The sequence below is a fragment of the Crotalus tigris genome, unplaced genomic scaffold (assembly GCF_016545835.1).
Source record: "Crotalus tigris isolate CLP2741 ecotype Arizona unplaced genomic scaffold, ASM1654583v1 scf7180000019218.882973, whole genome shotgun sequence".
Classification (NCBI taxonomy): domain Eukaryota; kingdom Metazoa; phylum Chordata; class Lepidosauria; order Squamata; family Viperidae; genus Crotalus; species Crotalus tigris.
The window spans coordinates 518,752-538,421 of record NW_024097440.1 but is presented as its reverse complement, the minus strand read 5'-3'; the positions used below and the strand labels follow the sequence as shown (position 1 = coordinate 538,421).

General features: G+C 39.7%; 1 protein-coding gene across 5 annotated transcripts; it reads left to right on the top strand.

Moving 5' to 3' along the window:
- The first annotated feature begins 2,020 nt into the window (after window positions 1–2,020).
- On the top strand, window positions 2,021–19,281 carry NUDT9 (nudix hydrolase 9). Of its 5 annotated transcripts, none has more exons than XM_039361220.1 (9): window positions 2,021–2,252; window positions 4,520–4,701; window positions 9,027–9,263; window positions 11,451–11,546; window positions 12,616–12,702; window positions 13,989–14,100; window positions 15,805–15,951; window positions 16,971–17,055; window positions 18,816–19,281. In XM_039361220.1, exons 2-9 carry the CDS (start codon window positions 4,574–4,576, stop codon window positions 18,968–18,970), a joined length of 1,047 nt encoding a protein of 348 aa, XP_039217154.1. In that variant the 5' UTR covers window positions 2,021–2,252; window positions 4,520–4,573; the 3' UTR covers window positions 18,971–19,281. The 5 variants fall into 5 exon arrangements, with proteins under 5 accessions (XP_039217154.1, XP_039217155.1, XP_039217152.1 ...); XM_039361218.1 differs by lacking the exons at window positions 2,021–2,252; window positions 4,520–4,701 and adding exons at window positions 5,482–5,745; window positions 17,832–17,887 and having other exon boundaries at window positions 18,816–18,968; XM_039361221.1 differs by lacking the exon at window positions 4,520–4,701 and having other exon boundaries at window positions 2,022–2,252.
- Window positions 19,282–19,670: the final 389 nt, after the last annotated feature.

Below are 19,670 nucleotides of genomic sequence, written 5' to 3'. Positions count from 1 at the left end.
ACTAATCATAATGATAATATAGAGTCACAGAGACCATTTTTTTTCCTTTTCCTCTCCTTAATGCAGATTTTCTGATCTAGTAAGGAGGACTTGGCCAATCTATTCGTAAGCAAAATGCCTTCAGCCCCATAGCTGATGGCATTAAGAATTTAGGTCCACCCAGCTCCAAGGACAGGATGACTTCCCAACCACAATGGAGTCACGCAATAATAATTAGAATACCAAAAGGGCACACTTAAGCACAGGTCAAAGTACATTGCACAGGAAGCCCAAAAAAGGTATAAAAACCCACCCACTCTCAACTCCATTTGGTCAGCTGTCTCAGAACTGCATGCTGTTGCTGGTTCTGCTCATCAATAAACTGGAATCTTCTTTCCTAAGCGGCCTCCATTTCTATATGCAGCATCTTAGCCTCCATTTTATTTACTCCCAACTTGAAACTGGACCTGATGATTTTTTTTTCAACATTACCATTTGGTACAAGTAGACAATGCACAGAGGCTTTAAATGTCCTGGAGCAGGGGTGTCAAACTGCCAGCCTCTGGGTCAGATGCATCATAGCGAAACCACCTACCCCATTGCCAGCAATGGCAAAAAAGTCACGATATGTCACATAACGTTGCGAGTTTGACACCCCTGTCCTAGCCATGGTGGCAAACCTATGGCAAACGTGCCACAGGTGGCACGCAGAGCCCTCTCTGTGGGCACACACAATGTCGCCCCAGTACTAGCCTCCAGCTGGGTTTTATAAAATCTTTGCACTTTAGGCCTCGGCCACCGTGTGGAAAAAAAAAGATTCAATCAATCAATCAATTTCAACTTCTAGTGGGAAAAAAAGATCTTGCAAAGTTGGAATTGAACTTTTTAGACCCATTCAGTATGCAGTTACCACTGCAGCCACACCCACCCAATAAGCCACACCCACCCAGCACCCAACGATACATAAGAGGGTTTTGCTTTATTAAATATTCACAACTTGGAAGCTGCAATTGGTCCAGAATGAGGCACTTTTCTGCTAGCAGTTTAGCCTTGCCCCTGCAGAATAAACCTGATTCTGAAAATCACTACCTTGTTACTATTAGGTTTCTGGGTCAAATTCAATGCTGCAAAGCTCTAATTATCTCCCTTCTGGTATGATGCAAATATTATTTCACCATGCCCTAATTAATTTTTGTGCAATAGTTTGATTTGGCTTTGACAGGTACTTTGATCATGCTGCCCAGTGCCTCAGGAATCCAGGTAAACCTCCTACAGAATTCTTGGGGAAATGCAAAGGCCCAATAACAGCAACAGGTCAACAATTCATTCAGAAGCCATCTCAGGAATAGAAATTCAAAGTTAGTCAAGTTTCCAGTCGGCCGTCCAAAGAGCTACCACTGGTTTTGGTGGTCAGGCATCCCTACTGGAAAAGCAGAAATTCGTGCACTTTGATTTGAGAGACGAATTGCTCCAAATTGCAACCTTTGATATTGCTGGGGAATTCTGGGAGTTGAAGTCCTCTCGAGAACAAGTTCGAAAAGACATCGCCAAGTTCGACAAACACTGTCATAGTATAATCAAAACCGAGGAGCATTTTTGAAAAGTTGAGATAAATGAATCGACGACTAGTTAAAATCAATTAGAAGAAACGCGAATCGCCTCGGTGGATTTTTTTTTTTAAATGGATTTTTACGGTCAGAAAGGAGGGCTTCAGAAACAAATTCTGAAGTTATAAGACGCGGAAACGTCAGAACGTTTCTATCCCCGCGGGCTGTATAGAAGTATCGTTCTCTTCTCTGCCTTTTTTTGCACTGAAAATCATTTCACAACGGCATTTTCTCCAAATAACGTCATTAGGCGCGGCTCTATTTCTTTTCTATCTCTATGGCTTTAAGGGAGAAAATTGAGACAGCAGCAGGAAAAGAACGGCTCGACAGCAGGCAATCATGTGATCAGCCCCTATCCAATCAGAAATGTAGTTCGTGTGACGTAATGCTTTGCGACGAGGTTCGGGATCATTGAGACGAAACACTGAGCGGTTTTAATCACGGTTGCAAAGTGGGCGGGACTAAAGAGGGTCGGAGGGTGATGTTTTTCGTTTTATTGGCAGAAGTGGTGTCTTTAATTTTTCCGCCCGGAAAAATTAAGTGAAGTGTAGAGAAGCAGCCATTGGGTAAGAGAAAGGGATAGGCGCTCAACCATTAACCAATCACGAGGCAGCGATTTGTTGGAAGGTGGGGTCAGATGACGAGGAAGAGAAAGGAAATTTGACGGTGAGTATGGAGAAAAGAGGGAATGGGCTGGAAAGTAAATTCATTTCCCCCCTCTTAAGATTGTAATTACCTTGCTTACGGAATGATAAACATATTAAATTTATATATTATGTAATTTCACGTACATAAACACACACATATATGTATATAATGTAATTTCACGTACACATACAGAGAGAGAGGTTTACGTCTATATATTACATAGCGCTAAGCCGTGTCTGCTTGTCGAATAACTCAGGTCTGCACAATGCGGTCAGCCAAAAACACTGAACCACATTATGTTGCCCTCGTTATATCCCACCTTTTCGAAGTTATTTAAGGGGATGCATATCTAGTTCCTTTTTCTCTCTTCAGTTCTTACTTCACAACAACCTGTCAGGTAGATTATACTGGAGGTAATAGCTCCCTTACGTTTATCCAATATGCTTCCCAGCATAACTGAGTACTCTTAGTCCAGATAAGTAAAATATAAACAATAGTCTGCTTACCCATAGAGGCGAAGGATGAGGATATAGAGTCAGAATAAAACGATGGTCTTGTTTATTTAGGAATATTCAATAGAGGGATGGCAAGGTATAAGAAATGTAAGCAAAGCAAATATAAATAAAATGCAAATGAGATAATATGTTTCTTGAAAAGAAAAGCTAAAAAGGGTTGGAGGTGTAATCCTTTAATTTTGAGGATTATCAGTAGAATGGACATCTATAAAACTGACCATATTTCATGTATTATATCTTGTAAAATATCTTCATTTTAACCATATTGTATCAATATTATTTTAACTAGATTCTCCTTAATATTCTATTGTTTCTTACCAGATAAAAGGAGAGGTTGAATGTAAAGAAATACTGTATTGGACTATGGAGGAATACACTATTGAACTATGAAGTCAAAGAATAATACTCCTAATATATTGTTACTAGAAAGTTTTGGAACATATTATTACATTCTCTAGTATCACTATGGTTATTTGTTTTTTTAATATGTACATTTTACTGAGATATATTAAATATTGAGGAATCAGCCTTTTTTATCTGCTAAGAATTTTCAAAAAGCAGCTGTGTTGTTTCTTAACTCAATTGACAGTTCAATATTAAAATACAAATAAACACAGAGTTGTCATTAATATATGAAGTTAAAATATGACAATATCTTTAGATATAGAAAACTACAGATTTGGGAAGCAAATTGACAAAAATGGTCAAGGGGGAGAAACTATTAGAATCTTCAGCTGAACAGAGTATGCAGCTTGCAAAATATACATTATAGTCATGTTACTTTATCTTTTAGATAATGAAGAAGTGAATAGAATTAGAATAGAATAGAGCTGGAAGGGACCTTGGAGGTCTTCTAATCCTATACCATTTCAGACAAGTGACTAGTCTGTTAAAAACCTCCAGTGATGGAATGCCCATGATTTCTGAAGGCAAGCTGTTCCACTGATTAATTGTCCTCACTGTTAGGAAGTTTCTCTTTAATTCCAGATTGCTTTCTCTCTTTGGTCAGTTTCCAATCATTGTTTCTTATCCTGCCCTCTGGTACTTTGGAAAATAGTTTAACGCCCTCTTCTTTGTGGTAGCCCCTCAAATACTGGAATACTGCTATCATGTCGCCCCTGTTTCTTCTTTTCTTTAGACTAGCCAAACCCAAGTCCTTCAGCCGTTCTTCATATGTTTTAGTCTCCAGTCCTTTGATCATTTTAGTTGCTCCTCTCTGAACTTTTTCCAAACATCTTTCTTGTAGTATGGTGACCAAAATTGGTTGCAGTATTCCAAGTATGGTCTTACTAGGGTTTTATAAAATGGTACTTGATTCTATGCTTCTGTTTATACAACCCAGGATTGTATTAGCTTTTTTGGTGTCTGCTGCACAGTGCTGGCTCATAGTCCAGTGATTGTCCATTAGGACTCCAAGGTCCCACTCACAATTACTGTTTTTGAGCCAAGTCTCACCTAATCTATACTTAAACCTTTGATTTTTCCTGCCTAAATGTAAAACTTTGCTTTTCTCCACATTAAAATTCATTTTGTTGGATAAGGCCCATTGTTCAAGTTTGTCAAGATCTTTTTGGATCCTGAGCTTGTCTTCTGGAGTGTTGGCTATTCCCGCCAGCCTGGTGTTATCTGCAGATTTGATGAGTTCCCCTTCTATTCCCTCATCTAAGTCATTTATGAAGATATTGAAGAATACTGGGCCTAAGATGGAGCCTTGAAGACAGCATGTATCACACCCAATTTTTCCTGTTTGGTGTCCATGTTTTTCTATAGGCATTTGATGTTTCTTTCTGAAGAAGCCAGCTTCTTGTGAACTCATTTCATGGAATGGCAAGAGGTTTCCTGGCCCAAACTGTTACCGTAGTCTCTCTTTCTGTAACTCTTTCAATTGTTACTACAAAGTCCTGCCACAATTTCTCTCCAGTATTCCAGACAACAAGGAAACTTGCTTACAGGTATTTATTCTGAGGTCTACTTTATTTTCTATACAAATCTTGTCAGAGAACCATTGCAGTTAAAGTGTTTGACACACTGGGAGCACCCATGTTTTTCATTTTGAGCGAGTCATTCCTTCAAGGCAAACTTATATTACATAGAAATGTTGTGGGGGAAAATGTGATGAAAGTCCCAAGATAAGCCACTATTTGCTTCTAGATAAAAGGTGAACTATAAACCTAATATCAATAGACAAACTGATGGATTGTTAAAGTTCAGAAGATTGTCATAGCCCAATATCTTTAGTTTAGAGTTTATGAATAACTAGGATATCTTTACAGAAAATGAGATCATAAATAGGATAGAATTCTTTATTGGCCAAGTGTAATTCGACACACAAGGAATTGGGCTTCGGTGCATAAGCTCTCAATGTACATACAAGCAACAAGTGATAACTCATGATCATAATTATAAAATACAATCATAAATCATAAGATACAACCTAAGTGATAGTCATCGGATACTAAATAAGCAAAGAACATAATTCATAATAAGATACTAAATAAAAGCAGCCAACATAAATCGTGAGATACAAACAACAAAGTTACAGTCATAAGAAGCTAAGGAAATAGGTAATAGGAAGGATGAAAAAATGAGAAGGATAAGATACAGCCCTATTGGTGGTTTGATATATTAGGGTTGTGGTGGCGAACCTATGGCACGCGTGCCACAGGCGGCACACAGAGCTGTCCCTGTGGGCAGGTGCGCCATCGCCCCAGAGGGATATGAGGCCGGGCTGCTCCTCTCCCCCTCTCCATGTGCGCCAGTGTTCTCGCTCTCTTTCTCTGCACCAGGAGTCGGAGCAGCTGCAAGAGCTGGGCGGGGAGAGGGGAGAAGCCAGAAGTGGTGCAGAGAAAGAGGTGTCGAGACGAGATCAAGGGCCAGGGAGGGAATGGGGAAAAAGATCGCTCTTGCCACAATCTTCCTTCTGCTGGCCACTGGGAAGCCTGGCAGCACAGCTTGGCGCAGCTACACCGGGAAACTCCAGTGCCCCAGACTTGCAAGTGAGTTTTGGCGCTCCTCAGGTTTTAGTGTGGCAACAGGATGAAACTCAGCAAAGCACTGAGTTCTCTTCATGCGGGTTTGCGGTGCCTTTGCGAGAATGGCTGCTCACCTCCACCTTTCCATCTCCCCTTAGCTAAGGGGAACTTTAGCATGGGCAGCTGGGGAAGAGGAGGCCCGGCTTCTCTCAGGGGGGCGAATTAAGTGCATGTTGGAAGGGGAACCTCTGAATCGGGGGCAGCCAGAGTTAGCCCTCCAGCTTGGGAGAGGAGCTCCTTTCTTTCTGCACGGAGCGGAGTGACTCCCACCTCCCGCAGCAAAACTGCAGGGGTGAGAATTGCGGAGTTTAGGTGGTGAGTAAAACGTGCAAATTGATTGAAAGCCCTTCTTAGGATTTTAGGGGGGGGGGCGGTGGAGGGGGGGAAGGTGGCGCGGAAAGTTTGGTGGACGTTGCTAAGAACGTTTTCAGTTCCAGAATCACGTGGAAACATGCAATATGTGTGGGTTGGAAAAGAGTGGGCTATTCCTTTATTCTTTTGTGAGTGGAGGTCCCTAAATTGGGGAAAAACGCAGGGGGGGGGGGAGGTTTAACCAGTGTAAAGGAATAATCTATATGTCAAGGAATTTGACTTTGGAAGTGGTATTGAAATACCCTCGGATATCGGAGTTTGTCTTTCTGTCTCTCCCCCCCAAATGGGATAAAAATACTTGATAAAAGCAAATTTTGGCATTATTTTACTCCAGTGGCCAATCAGATGCAGAGAGAAATTAAAACTGGACAAGAAATCAACAATAACTCTCCATTCCGTGTATAGAAGGTGTAGTTTTGTATAAGGAGAAGAAAGATAAATAACACATGCTGGATAGGTTAACCAGTACTATAAACTCTTAACTGTACTTGCAGTGTGACAGCAGTTAAATCGGTGCCACATTTCAAAGTTACAGTTGGAGTACTCCGATTGCAGCTGCTTTCTTGCAAGTATGTGGAATGGCATGGGACCCACAGGTTTTGCAAAGTGAAGAGAGGAAGTTGGTTACAGCTTATTAGGAAAGATAAAATAGACAACCAAGAATGTTTTATTGACCATTCTTCATCCAGATTTTATATAATACAGGTGTTCTGAGACACTTTTCTGTTTTAACTTTTTTTCCTTGTCGCTTTTTGGAGTTTTCATCCTGTTTTCATGAGAGGGCAGCGTTTGGGAGGGGGTGTAGCTGCCCCTTTCCCCCCCCCAAGCCATCAGCTGAGCAAGATGCCCGCCTGCCCGTGCTCTTCCCCCTGCCTGAGGCTTTTGTTGTCGTGAGCATTTCTGTTGAGGATTGGCGGGGGGGGGGTCTATTTGGTTTTTATTCCCCTCCCATCTGCTGGGTTGCAGCAGGTTTTGGTCTCTTCTGTCGTGCTTTGAGGTTACCCTTCTGTTGTGCTTTGATGTTTGTTTTTTGGGGGGGATCCCCACTCCGGTTGCTAAGCTTGCTTAAACCCTCTTCCTCCTCCTCACCGGAACCCCCCTTTGTCTGCAACCAGCCCCGGCCCCTGCCTCACCTTGCCTTGTCCCATGGCAATGGCACCCCCGCCTTGCCCCCTCTCTCGCCTCACCTCACCCTGCAGGACGAGCCTCCTGCCCACTGCCCCACCTGCCAGAGACCCCCTGGATCTCCCCCAATCCTGCCCGGCCTCCACAGGCATTCCTCCCCAGGAACAACATCGAGATGGCCATGCCCAACTTGGCCACGCACACCCAGTCTGCCATGACCACTGTAGCCACACCCACCCAGTGGGCCCCGCCCACCCAGCACTCGGCAATGCATAAGTGGGGTTTGGGTTGCAGTTTGGGCACTCGGTCTCTAAAAGGTTTGTCATCACTGTCCTAGGGCATAGACAGCGTGATAACATGGGGGGGGAAAAACATGGGGGTGATAACATGGGGGGGGAAAACTGTTTTTGTGTCTGGTTGTTTTGTCATGCAATGCCCTATAGCGTCATCTTGAGGGAAGAGGAAATATAGATACACATTAAGTTTATCAAGAATTATTTGTTTGTGGATATAAAAAAATATTACTTAGTTTTTCAATAACTTATATCTAAATCTTAATATTTTATAGATTGTATCTTTTTTTTCTTCTCTTTCCTTATATTTCTTATTTTTATTTTATTTTATTTTATTTCTTTTTTTTATATATATATCTTTTCTTCTTTCTTTTCTTTTTTATTCTTTTTCTTTTTAAGCATTTTTCTTTTTTAATATTTATGCTTTTTTTACATATATATTATTGTTAATTATCTTATAAGTTTATGTAATGTATTTAGATATATTTATGGTTTATACTTTTTTAATTTTTTTTAAGATTTTTAGAAATTTTAATTAAGCCTATATTCAGCTCTGGGAAGGTTGGGGGGATGGAGTGGGAGGGTTGGGGTGGCTGGGTAGGGTTGTTTTTTGTTTTTTGTCTTTTTTTTTCTCTATTTGTAAAAATTTTAAAAATTTTCAATAAAAAAAAGAATTATTTGTTTGTATTAACGGACACTAAATTACAATACTTACAAATTATTCTAGGAATTCTCATGAAACAGAAGAATTGCTTGATGGGTAGCATATTACATGTAATAATAAATAAAATAAAACAGAAATGTTTCTGGCTAAGATGCCAAGCAGCTATGTACTTTATGCCTCATTCCAAGCCTCTTCAGTGCTCATTTTTTTCATTTTGTAACTCAGTTGACATTCAAAATTCCAATTTGGTGTAAATGTACACATATACAGTACAGATACTTCTTGTTTCTCAGTGCCCTAACTTGATTAGTGTTAGAGACAATAGCATTTAATCGACTAATCAATGCTAGTAAATTAATTTTGTCATTTATAAGGCATTCCACATACCTTTTCCTTCTTTCTGCAAAAACTGACACTAGGAAAGGTTGCCATGCCATTCCTATGATCTCCACCTTCCACTGTATGCACGCAACAATGTTGACTTATACAGTGTTCAGATTACAGCTTTGCTAAGTGGGTCAATATTTTGGATAGGGGAAAACTTATATTTTCAGAATGTTATTTTTGTTCTTGTTGTTTACCTAAAACCGGCCACATTATTTAAACTTTATTAAAATCTAACAAAATGAGATGTATTTTTCTATATACATTAAATGCTAGATATCTTCTTTATTCTAAGTGTAATAGATGAACAGGCAAGATTTTCCTAATAGGATATCAGATTCTGTAAAGAACAAAGCATCTTAGATTTACTTTTTTCTCTATGTCTAAGTGTACCTATATTTCTGCAGCCCATCTTCACACCACTGGTTCCACAGAGACACAACTACAATGTCAGATTGTAAGGGGCCAAAAGAAAATCTGCATAGGAAAGCCAGAACATCCCCATATCCAGGATCAAAAGTTGAACGCACAGAAGTTCCTGATGATAAAGTGGACTGGTTGATCAACTGGAAGAACTACAGTCCTGTGGACTATACAGCACCAAGTGTTTTGGCAGGACCTAAGTGGGCAGATCCAGAGATTGAGTGAGTTTTGTTAGTCACTCAATAGGATGAACAGAGACCAAATAATTTAAAGAAAAACTTTTCATTGTATTTCTTTATATAAAAATAGGCAGGGTACATATGAAAATTACATAATGAATGAATTTTTCATACTTCAAATCTTTGCACCCAATTATAGGTTACCTTATATAATAATCTTTCTAATTCTATAATTTCTGGATTGCTGAAAATTTATTGCAGGATATTTTGTTTAACAAGGTGTGTTCTAGATTTTACACGGTGATATGAATTTGTTTCATGTATTTTATGCCCCAATTCTATTATACTCAAGGCTGCTGATGGATTTATAAGATACATCTGCCTCTACGTCTTATAAATAATCTACCAGTATTGTTGGCACAGTGTAGGATCCAGACAGAGAAAAAACATTATTCATATTTGCATTGCTAAGAAAAAATATTGGTATCGAGCTAGGCTTTATTTTCAGTTGTGGTGGTAGATATTTTATTAATGCAGAACTAAGTGCTGTGATCTGTGATTTAATGAAGAAAAGCAACACATGTTCAATCTTGTTGTCTCATTGAAAGAGAAGAAGTATTAAATATAGAAACTAAGTCCACTCCCCAAATTTTGTCGATAGATTGCCATTTTTGAAATTAAGATTGTAGAATTTTCTTGATGATCCCTGAGTTGTAAAAGTGTTTTCTGAACAAAAAATAATAGAATAGAATAACAGAGTTGGAAGGGACCTTGGTGGTCTTCTAGTCCAACCCCCTGCTCAGGCAGGAAACCCTACACTATTTCAGACAAATTGTTATCTAATCTCTTCTTAAAAACTTCCAGTGTTGGAGCATTCCCAACTTCTGGAGGCAGGTTGTTCTAACTGGTTAATTGTTCTAACTGTCAGGAAGTTTCTCCCTAGTTCTAGTTTGCTTCTCTCCTTGGTAATATCCTATTTTAATTATTTTTTATTTTATTAAGCTGATTTACTTTATTGTTATCATTTTATTAAACATTTTTGTGAAGGGGAAAAAGAAAGAAAAAGATAGATGAGAAAAAAAGGCAAAAGAAGAAGAAAACACACAATGAATATTCATAGAATTTACTAGGATCATAGCAAAGATAGGACTAAAAGAATTTCTACTATTTCATTTGTTAGTTTTACATGGTAGTCTTTCCTAAAAAAAATTAAAATGTTGTAAAATACAACATATTTCTTTTGCATTCATTGATTACAGTTTTATTTTTTCTTTTGCATACAGCCCAGTGTCACATCATTGGCCCTATAAATGCTTTAATAAATAGATTAATACATTTAAAATCCAAGTAATATACAAATATTATCAGCAATAATCAGCAGTGTGTACTATATAAAATAAAATACTGTAAAGAATTACAGCACTTTCTGAACATTGAAAGATCTATCATTGTTGAAAATTAATATCCGAAGAATTTATGTTAAGAGAAATATAAATTTTGAATGTAGTACAAGCCCAAGTATGGAAATGTAATCCCAACTTGAATTACAATTTTGTGCCTCATTTAGTTTTGAAATACTACACAGTTATTTTGCACATTAAGATATACTCCTACAAGTTAATTATTCATTATTTTTCAGAATGACTTCATCATACTTTATTCTTATTCACAATAAAAATAATAAAGTTTCTTGGCAAAGCTAATACTTATTTAATTAATTCCATTCTGAAATCATCTGACTCCTTAACCATTCTGGACATTTACAGTTATAAAAAAGAACCAACATATATCAAAAGATTCACCTTACTTTGTGTGGATATAAGGTTTAATATCATTTAGTTTGAAAATTGCAGATTGGAAAGGAAATTCAGGTTTTAAAGTTTTTTTTTCATTTTATTATAAACAATTTGCCAAAATTATCAATATTTGCAACATTGCCATCAAATATGGAAAAAAAAGTAATCTAATCGGATTGTTACATTTCCAACAATTTTTAGAAAAAGAATTGTTTATTTTACCAATCAGCACTGGAGTTATATACCTGTGGCAAATGATTTATACTAGGTCTAAATTGTCAAAGAGGAATGAAAAATTCAACTGACAAAAGGCTTATATGGGAATTGCATGTTTTATAAACAAAATTACGTTTTGAAGTACAGTGTTTGTAGCTTTCATGAGATAACTTTGTATAATCATTTCATTGTTTTTGTTTCTTTCTCTTCTGAAAAGAGCCAAAAACTTTTTTCCAAGGTTCAATGAGAAGGATGGCCAAGTGGAAAGGAGAAGCCACAGTGGCTTATATAAAGTGGAAAATGGGAGGCCCAGGTACGTGGCACTCTTTAGTTAAGTAGAAAACTTCAAACTGAGCAATGGCTTAATAGCCATGATTTATAGAATAAAGTACAACTCACTGGCTTCACAAACCACATATTTAAATCAAAAGACCACTACTGCATTCCATCATGTGAAGTTACAATCATTAAATCCACATTTTGATTTAATGGGGCACAGGCAGTGGTGGGATTCAGCCAGTTCGCACCACTTTGGCAGAACCGGTAGCTAATTTTTTGTTGCCCAGGCCCAGAATGGACTTTTGGAAGCGGGAACCGGTTGTTCCCATATTTGAATCCCACCACTGGGCACATGTAGTCCTCGACTTATGACCTCAGTTGAGCCCAAAATTTCTATTGCTAAGTGAGACATTTGTTAAGTGAGTTTTGCCCCATTTTACAACCTTTCTTGCCACAGTTGCTGAGTGAATCACTGCAGTTGTTAAGTTAGGAACACACTTGTTAAGTGAATCTGGATTCCCCATTGATTTTACTTGTCAGAAGATTGCAAAAGGTGATCCCATGACCCCGGGACACTGCAACCGTCATAAATATGAGTCAGTTTCCAAGCATCTGAATTTTGATTATGTAACCATGGGGATGCTGCAATGGTCGTAAGTATGAAAACAATCATAAGTTACTTTTTCTGTGCTGTTGTAACTTCAAATGGTCACTAAATAAGCTGCTGTAATAGTGTAGGATAGGGATGTCAAACTGCCGGCCCACAGGCCGGACGTGTCATGAGGAAACTGCGCCCACCCCATTGCAGGCAATGGGGAAGAAGCACCGATACGTCAGGCGATGTCATGTGACGTCGCGAGTTTGACATGTCTGGTCTAGGACTACTTTTCTATGAATTTAGCCTTTAGATATATTTGTGGCTGAAGATCTGTAGCTTGACCTGCAGTTTGCAGAGCCATCACGGCATGTCAGCACTGTTAATTTGTATTTTCATTGTGCTCTCTTCACGCTGGCTGGAGAATTCTGGGGTTTAAGTCCACACATCTTAAAATTGCCAAGTTTGAACAACACTCAATTACAGCCAGACCTCTTGTTATTTTCAGGAATCCCATAGGCAGGACAGGATTAGTGGGACGAGGTTTGCTGGGGCGTTGGGGACCCAATCATGCTGCTGATCCTCTAATAACAAGGTAAAAAAAAAACATGATACAGTCAATATATGTCCTTAGGGATGTTTCATTTCTCACCTAATTTGATTGATTGGGGTATTGTTTTAGGAGGTGATCAGGCTGAGCCCGAAGGTAGGGTCAAACGCATCATCAGTCACAACTCCCTGCACGCCCAAGTCCAGCCCACCTTGAATGCTTTCTTAATTCCTGCTCCTTTCCCTTGATCATTAGTAGCTCAGATTTTTGTAGAGAGCTTAAGCTTGCAATAAATCTTTATACTCATTTGAACTGACAGAATTTCCTGATTTCCCTGGTTTTGATTGCTGGTGAGGAGGGGTTTGGGTTTTTTTTTGTTTGTTTCCTTTTTGGATATTTAATTGTCTCTTTTGAATGGTAGGTAGATGTTGTCTATCTCTCTGTGCCTATTGATTTGCCCGAATGCCTGGTGTCTGGAAATTCTCTAGTGCTTTTGGGCTTGGCTTGATCTAGTAAATATTATGAGAGCAAATCCTACTGTCTTACTAGCACCGATGATGTTTTCCTAGTTTGGTACTGAAACGTCTGCAAAAAAAAAAAAAAAAAAAAAGCTCAAAGAGCACCAAGACCCCACTGTTTAATCTTGAGCACTCTCTTCTATCGGTTAAAAAAAAAAATCATGATTTTTTAGGCTTTTCATTGTACTTTAAAATCTTTTTTAAAAAACCTTGAAACTATAACTCCACTTTATCACGAAAGCACTTCATAGTAATACATGGCTGGCTTAAAGGTTGAACCTTTAATTTTGGGGAGAGACCCTTGAGATTGGTGTGGCAAATGTTAGTACTTTCCAATGACTCTGGCTCTCTGCCTAACTAATTTTGCTCTGACTGATGAAGTTGCTTGGATAAGCAACAAAACGTCTCAGATTGACAAAGTTTGGGCCAGCTGCCACGATTCAACCTTTATAGACACCTTTGGCGTGGATGATTGAATCTTCATTGACATCATGGCTGCTTTAGGTTTTCTGCCAGTTCAAATTAGAGTTATGGGTTCTGGATCTAGAGTTCAATACAAATATTAACGCCCACTCATGGTTTAACATTAAGTGAATGAATTTGAACCCTATATTCATTCTTCTCGGGCCTCTCCAATTCTTCCTTTATTTACATGCTCCAGTTGCAGCTTTATGCAATGAATTGGACCTTGTGATGGGTAGAGGACTATGGCAACATGTGTTCTCTGGACCTTTGTGCTGTCTGTCATTTGTTACATGCTGCATTTCTTCTTGAATTTTGAGGGCTTAATTATCTTCTTGGTGCAACTTTCAGATGGAAGAGAGATGGCAGTGGCAATAAAACAGCTCATCCGGTATCTGGTAAAAACATCTTACAGTTTATTGCAATCAAAAGGAAGGACTGTGGAGAATGGGCCATTCCCGGGGTGAGGAGAAGAAGAACGATGAGATAATTTTTTCAGGGGGAAAAAAAATCTGCACTCCTGAAATATGTGTGTACGATATATGTTTGTGTGTGTTCCAGTTTTATTTATTAGCTAAGCTTGTGAAAGACAATTGGCAAAATTGTTTGCAGAACAGACAGTCCTCTCTGTGTAATAATTTGTGAACAAGCATGCAGGAGCTACATAATATCTCCCACTGTTTTTAATAGTTTTAATGACATTTGTTTGAAACACTTACAAGCTGCCTTGTGAAATTTCAGTTTGGAAGAGAGGTGTGCATTTGCATAAAGCAAATAAACAACTTTCTCTTTCATTCTGTTCATAGAGGAATAATCAGCCTGTAATTCTGAATTTGTTATAAATAACAAATAAATAAAGCACTCTCTTCTACAAATCCACCAATGGTCCTGCAAGGGAAAGTAAATAACTATCAAAATATTTCCTGAACATAGGCATCGAACAGGAGCCACAAAGTCTTCAAAATGACACATCATGTATGTCATGATAACGTTGTGCAAGTGATGCTAATTATATACCACATTAGCATCTGGTGTTCAGTGTTCAGAAGATATGATGATGATGATGATAAAAATTTGGAAGGGACCTTGGAGGTCATCAAGTCCAACCCCCTGCTTAGGCAGGTAACCCTATACCATTTCAGACAAATGGCTATCCAGTCTCTTCTTAAAAACTTCCAGTGTTGGAGCATTCACCACTTCTGGAGGCAAGTTGTTCCACTGGTTAATTGTTCTAACTGTCAGGAAGTTTCTCCTTAGTTCTAGGTTGCTTCTCTCCTTGATTAGTTTCCATTCGTTGCTTCTTGCCCTACCCTCATGTGCTTTGGAAAATAGCTTGACTCCCTCTTCTTTGTGGCAGCCCCTGAGATATTGGAACACTGCTATCATGTCCCCACTCGTCCTCTTCATTAAACTAGACATACCCAATTCCAGCAACCTTATATTTCAGTCCCCTAATCATCTTTGTTGCTCTTCTCTGTACTCTATCTAGAGTCTCAACATCTTTTTTACATTGTGGTGACCAAAACTGGATGCAATATTCCAAGTGTGGCCTTACCAAGGCATTGTAAAGTGGTATTAACACTTCACGTGATCTTGATTCTGTCCCTCTGTTAATGCAGCCTAGCACTGTGTTGGCTTTTTTGGCAGCTTGAGCACACTGCTGGCTCATATTTAAATGATTGTCCACTAGGACTCTGAGATCCCTCTCACAGTTACTATTATTGAGCAAGGTACCCCCTATACTATACCTGTGCATTTGGTTTTTCTTGCCTAAATGTAGAACCTTGCTTTTTTCACCATTGAATTTCATTTTGTTAGATAGCACCCAGTGTTCAAGTCTGTCCAGATCCTCCTGTATCCTAAGCCTGTCTTCTGGAGTGTTGGCTATTCCTGCCAGCTTGGTGTCGTCTCCTAATTTGATGAGTTCCCCATCTATCCCTTCATCCAAATTGTTGATGAAGATGTTAAAGAGCACTGGGCCCAGAACAGAGCCCTGGGGCACCCCACTACACACTTCCCTCCATGTATATGCAGTTCCATTAAAGACCACACGGTCAGCCAGCTATGGATCCATCTGGTGGTGATGCTGTCTAACCCACATTGAGGTCAGGCTGATAGGTCTGTAATATACCTGAACATTATATAACAGATTATAATCTTCTTTTAGGGAATGGTGGATCCAGGGGAAAAGTTATCTGCTGCTCTAAAGCGAGAATTTAGTGAAGAGGCCTTGAACTCTTTACAGAAAACTAAGGCTGAGAAAGAAGAGATGGAGAAACACCTGAATAGACTCTTCAATCAGGAACTCTTTGTGGTAAATCAGCGGTTCTCAACCTATGGGTTGCGACCCCATTTGGGGTCGAACGACCATTTTATGGGGGTCGCCAAACAATGCGATCCGCCATTTTCCCCCCAGGGGGTGGCGCCGCGCATGCGTGTTGCACATGGGGGCGCCGCCACGCATGCACGCCGCGCATGGGGGTCTGCCGCGCTTGTGTGCGCCGCCGCGCATGCGCGGCGCGTCCGTGTGACGGGGGCCGCCGTCACACAAACGTTGAGAAACGCTGTGGTAAATGATCTGTCTTGTATTTTTAAACTCTTTAAATATTAAATGGAAAGGTTGCTGAGACTCTTCCAAGTAAATTGGAACAATATTAACTTCTCCAATTATAAACACTGAATAGTAGGTAAAAGGGCAACATTTAGCTTCCTCAACACAGATTTAGATAGTTAATTTAGCTTGCAATTGGAGACCCTGTTTTACAGTGGTTTTATTCCAGTCACTGGTGTTACGGAGGAGAGCCTGGCATGGTTCAGTTTCCCTTCCCCCCACCCACGCAGTTATTTAACATATATATGAAGTTTTGGGCATGGGATCAATTGGTGATTTAACATGTAAAGCCATTATGGCTTGGCACCAGGTTATCTGCACTTTGTTGGAGTCAGCCCAAGCCCAACCACTTAGATATTGCCAGAAGAAATTGCCTGTCATCCATTTCCAGGAGATTAGATTAGCAAACCTTGGAAGCCACATCTTGCTTTAATAGGCCCTCTGGAATAGCCTCACACAGGGGATTCATTTGGCTCCAACATTAACCACCATCTGGAAACAGCTGAAAATGGAGTTTTTTCAGAAGGTATATGGAGGTTGATGCCAAATGCTGTCTATTTTGTACTTTTTTTTTCATTAGAGCTGATTGGGATTCTTATTCATGAGCTGCTGAAATTATGTGGATTGGTGGGATATAAATCTGATTAATAAACAAATGCAGCAGTAAATAAAATGTAACACATCCTAAAGGTCCTGTATTTTGCATTTTTTTTTTTTTTTAGGCTTATAAGGGATATGTGGACGATCCTCGCAATACTGACAATGCTTGGATGGAAACAGAAGCAGTAAACTATCATGATGAATCTGGTGAGAAGAGTAGCCTATATAATAACATCTTTTGGTCATAATTCAGTGTTGATTATAAAATCGCACAACATCTTTGTACTGACTTAGTCCTGTTTTTCTGTTAATGGTAGGCAGTTCAGGAAACAATCTTTTGATGTCGTTTTATATTAGATCGAGACACAAGAATTCTCAGTCTACTTTTGCATCAAATTAAGACTTTCTTCCATCTAGATCTGTATTGGTCATTTTGATACAAGCAGTCCTTGACTTACAACCACAACTGAGCTCAAACTTTCCATTGCTAAGCAAGACAGTAACTTTTGTGGGTCTAGGACAGTGATGGCAAACCTTTTAGAAACCAAATGCTCAAAAACCGTCCCCGCACCACTCACCCACAGGGCCACCTATCTCCTCCACGGTCTGCCACAGCAAATTGCCCAGGTGGCCCAGCAGCACCATGGCGGCTATGCCTTCCGCCTGCATCCCGTCCCACCTGCCCGCAGGGCCACCCACTGCCTTCAGGGCATGGCACCGATCGCCCAGGTGGCCCAGCATCTGCGCACGATGGGGCAAGAGGGCAAAGTCTTGTCCCCGCTGCCCGGCTGCCATGTCCTTGGCTGCGCTGCTCCATGTGGGCCGTGCCCGGGGGCGACTGTCCTCCGGGGGGCTGCTGGTGGGACCATGGGGGAGGCAGGACTGGGGCAATGGCATGTGTGCCCACAGAGAGGGCTCTGAGTGCCCCCTCTGTCATGCATGCCATAGGTTCGCCACTACTGATCTAGGATAACTCACTACAGGACAAGAGAAGAAATGGTGGAATGGAATCGTTAAACAAAAGGATGCCAAATGTAACGTGAGTGACAAAAATTAAAACACTTTTAAAAATTACTTTAAGTAATGAAATTGAATTGTTGAATTGCCCCACAATGAATTGACTGTGACGAATTGTCCCATTCTGGACTTTTGCCCCATTTCATGACCTTTCTTGCCACAGTTGTTAAATGAATAAGTGCAGTTTTTATCTTAGTAATATGGTTGTTGAATGAATCTGACTTTCCCATTGACTTTGCTTGTCAGACAGTCGCAAAAGGGGATCACATGATCCCAGGATACTGCCACCATCATAACTACATGCCAGTTGCCAAGCATCTGAATTTCGATCACACGACCAGGGGGACGTTACAATAGTTATAAATGTGAAAAACAGTCATAAGTCACTTTTTTCAATGCTGTTGTAACTTCGAATGGTCGCTAAACAAATAGCTATAAGTCAAGGACTACCTGTAGTGACTATCCTGTATTTTAGATAGGACCCTAATTCAGGTTAGGATGTCAGAGATTGAATTCAGGATCTCTTGTGGCAAAGCATATGCTCTGCTACAGGGTTATGGCTCTTCCTACGGAGTATGATTTTGGAGGATAATTGACAGGCGATCCATCATCAAAAAAATCCTACTAGCTCTAAGACAGAGGTAGGGAACGATGGCCCCTTTATGACTTGTGGATTTCAACTCCCAGAATTCCTGAGCCAGCATGCCTGGCTCAGGAATTCTGGGAGTTGAAGTCCACAAGTCATAAAGCGCCATCGTTCCCCAGCCCTGCTCTAAGAGAGTTCAGTCATAACAGAAGATTCAGCAACAATAATGTTGCTTGGTTCCATGCTTTTTGGTAGAAGCCTTTTACGGATTGGAAGAAGCAAATGAAGTGTCGGCTCATTTTGTAGAATTAAAAAGAGGCAAGAAGCCAAATGAATTGCATAATGTCTCTTTTTGTATTCCTAGGTGAAGCAATGAATAATTTGCATCTGGAAGCAGGAGACGACGCTGGGAAAGTCAAATGGGTGGATATCAGTGAAAAACTTACACTATACGCCTGCCACTCTGACTTTGTCAGGTTTGTAGCAGAAAAAAGAGGAGCACACTGGAAGGAAGATTAACTTTTGTGGCCACGATGGGACTAACATCAAACCATAAATGAAATCCTATCATTTCAGATGGTAATTTAGTAGGAGAGTGGGAAGAAAATGCTTTTTAGGACATTGGTGGTGTATGATTTAATGCTCCAAGATTTCACACATATTCTGACATTCTTAAATTGAAATAATTGGAACTTAAAAATGTTCAGTTTTGGTTACATTACGCCTTTTAAATCACGTGATACTACTGAAGTATTAGGTGCATCTGTTGCATATCTTTTCTGTACAGAAAATAAATGAATAAAATTGTGTTATTTCTGGTTCTCCGGTAATATAGTAGGATGATATTTACAGCTGCCAAAAATCTCTGAAGTTCTCGGGCCCTAAAAATGTTTTGCTGATTAGATAGCAACTGACTGATTTTATAGTGGACATTAGCATCCTTCAGTTTCTCATCTTTTTTCGTTACCGATAGCAAGAAACTTTGCAGGATAACACTAATTTATCTTCTCATATAATTCTAGGATAATACAGGTAGTCAGTTTATGACCACAATTGAGTTCAAAACTTATGTTGCTAAGTTAAACATCTGTTGAATTGTGCCCCATTTTATGACTTTTCTTGCCACTGTTGTTAAGTGAGCCATTGCAATTATTAAGTTAGTAGCATGGTTGTTAAGTGAATCTGGCTTCCCCATTGACTTTGCTTGTCAGAAGATTAC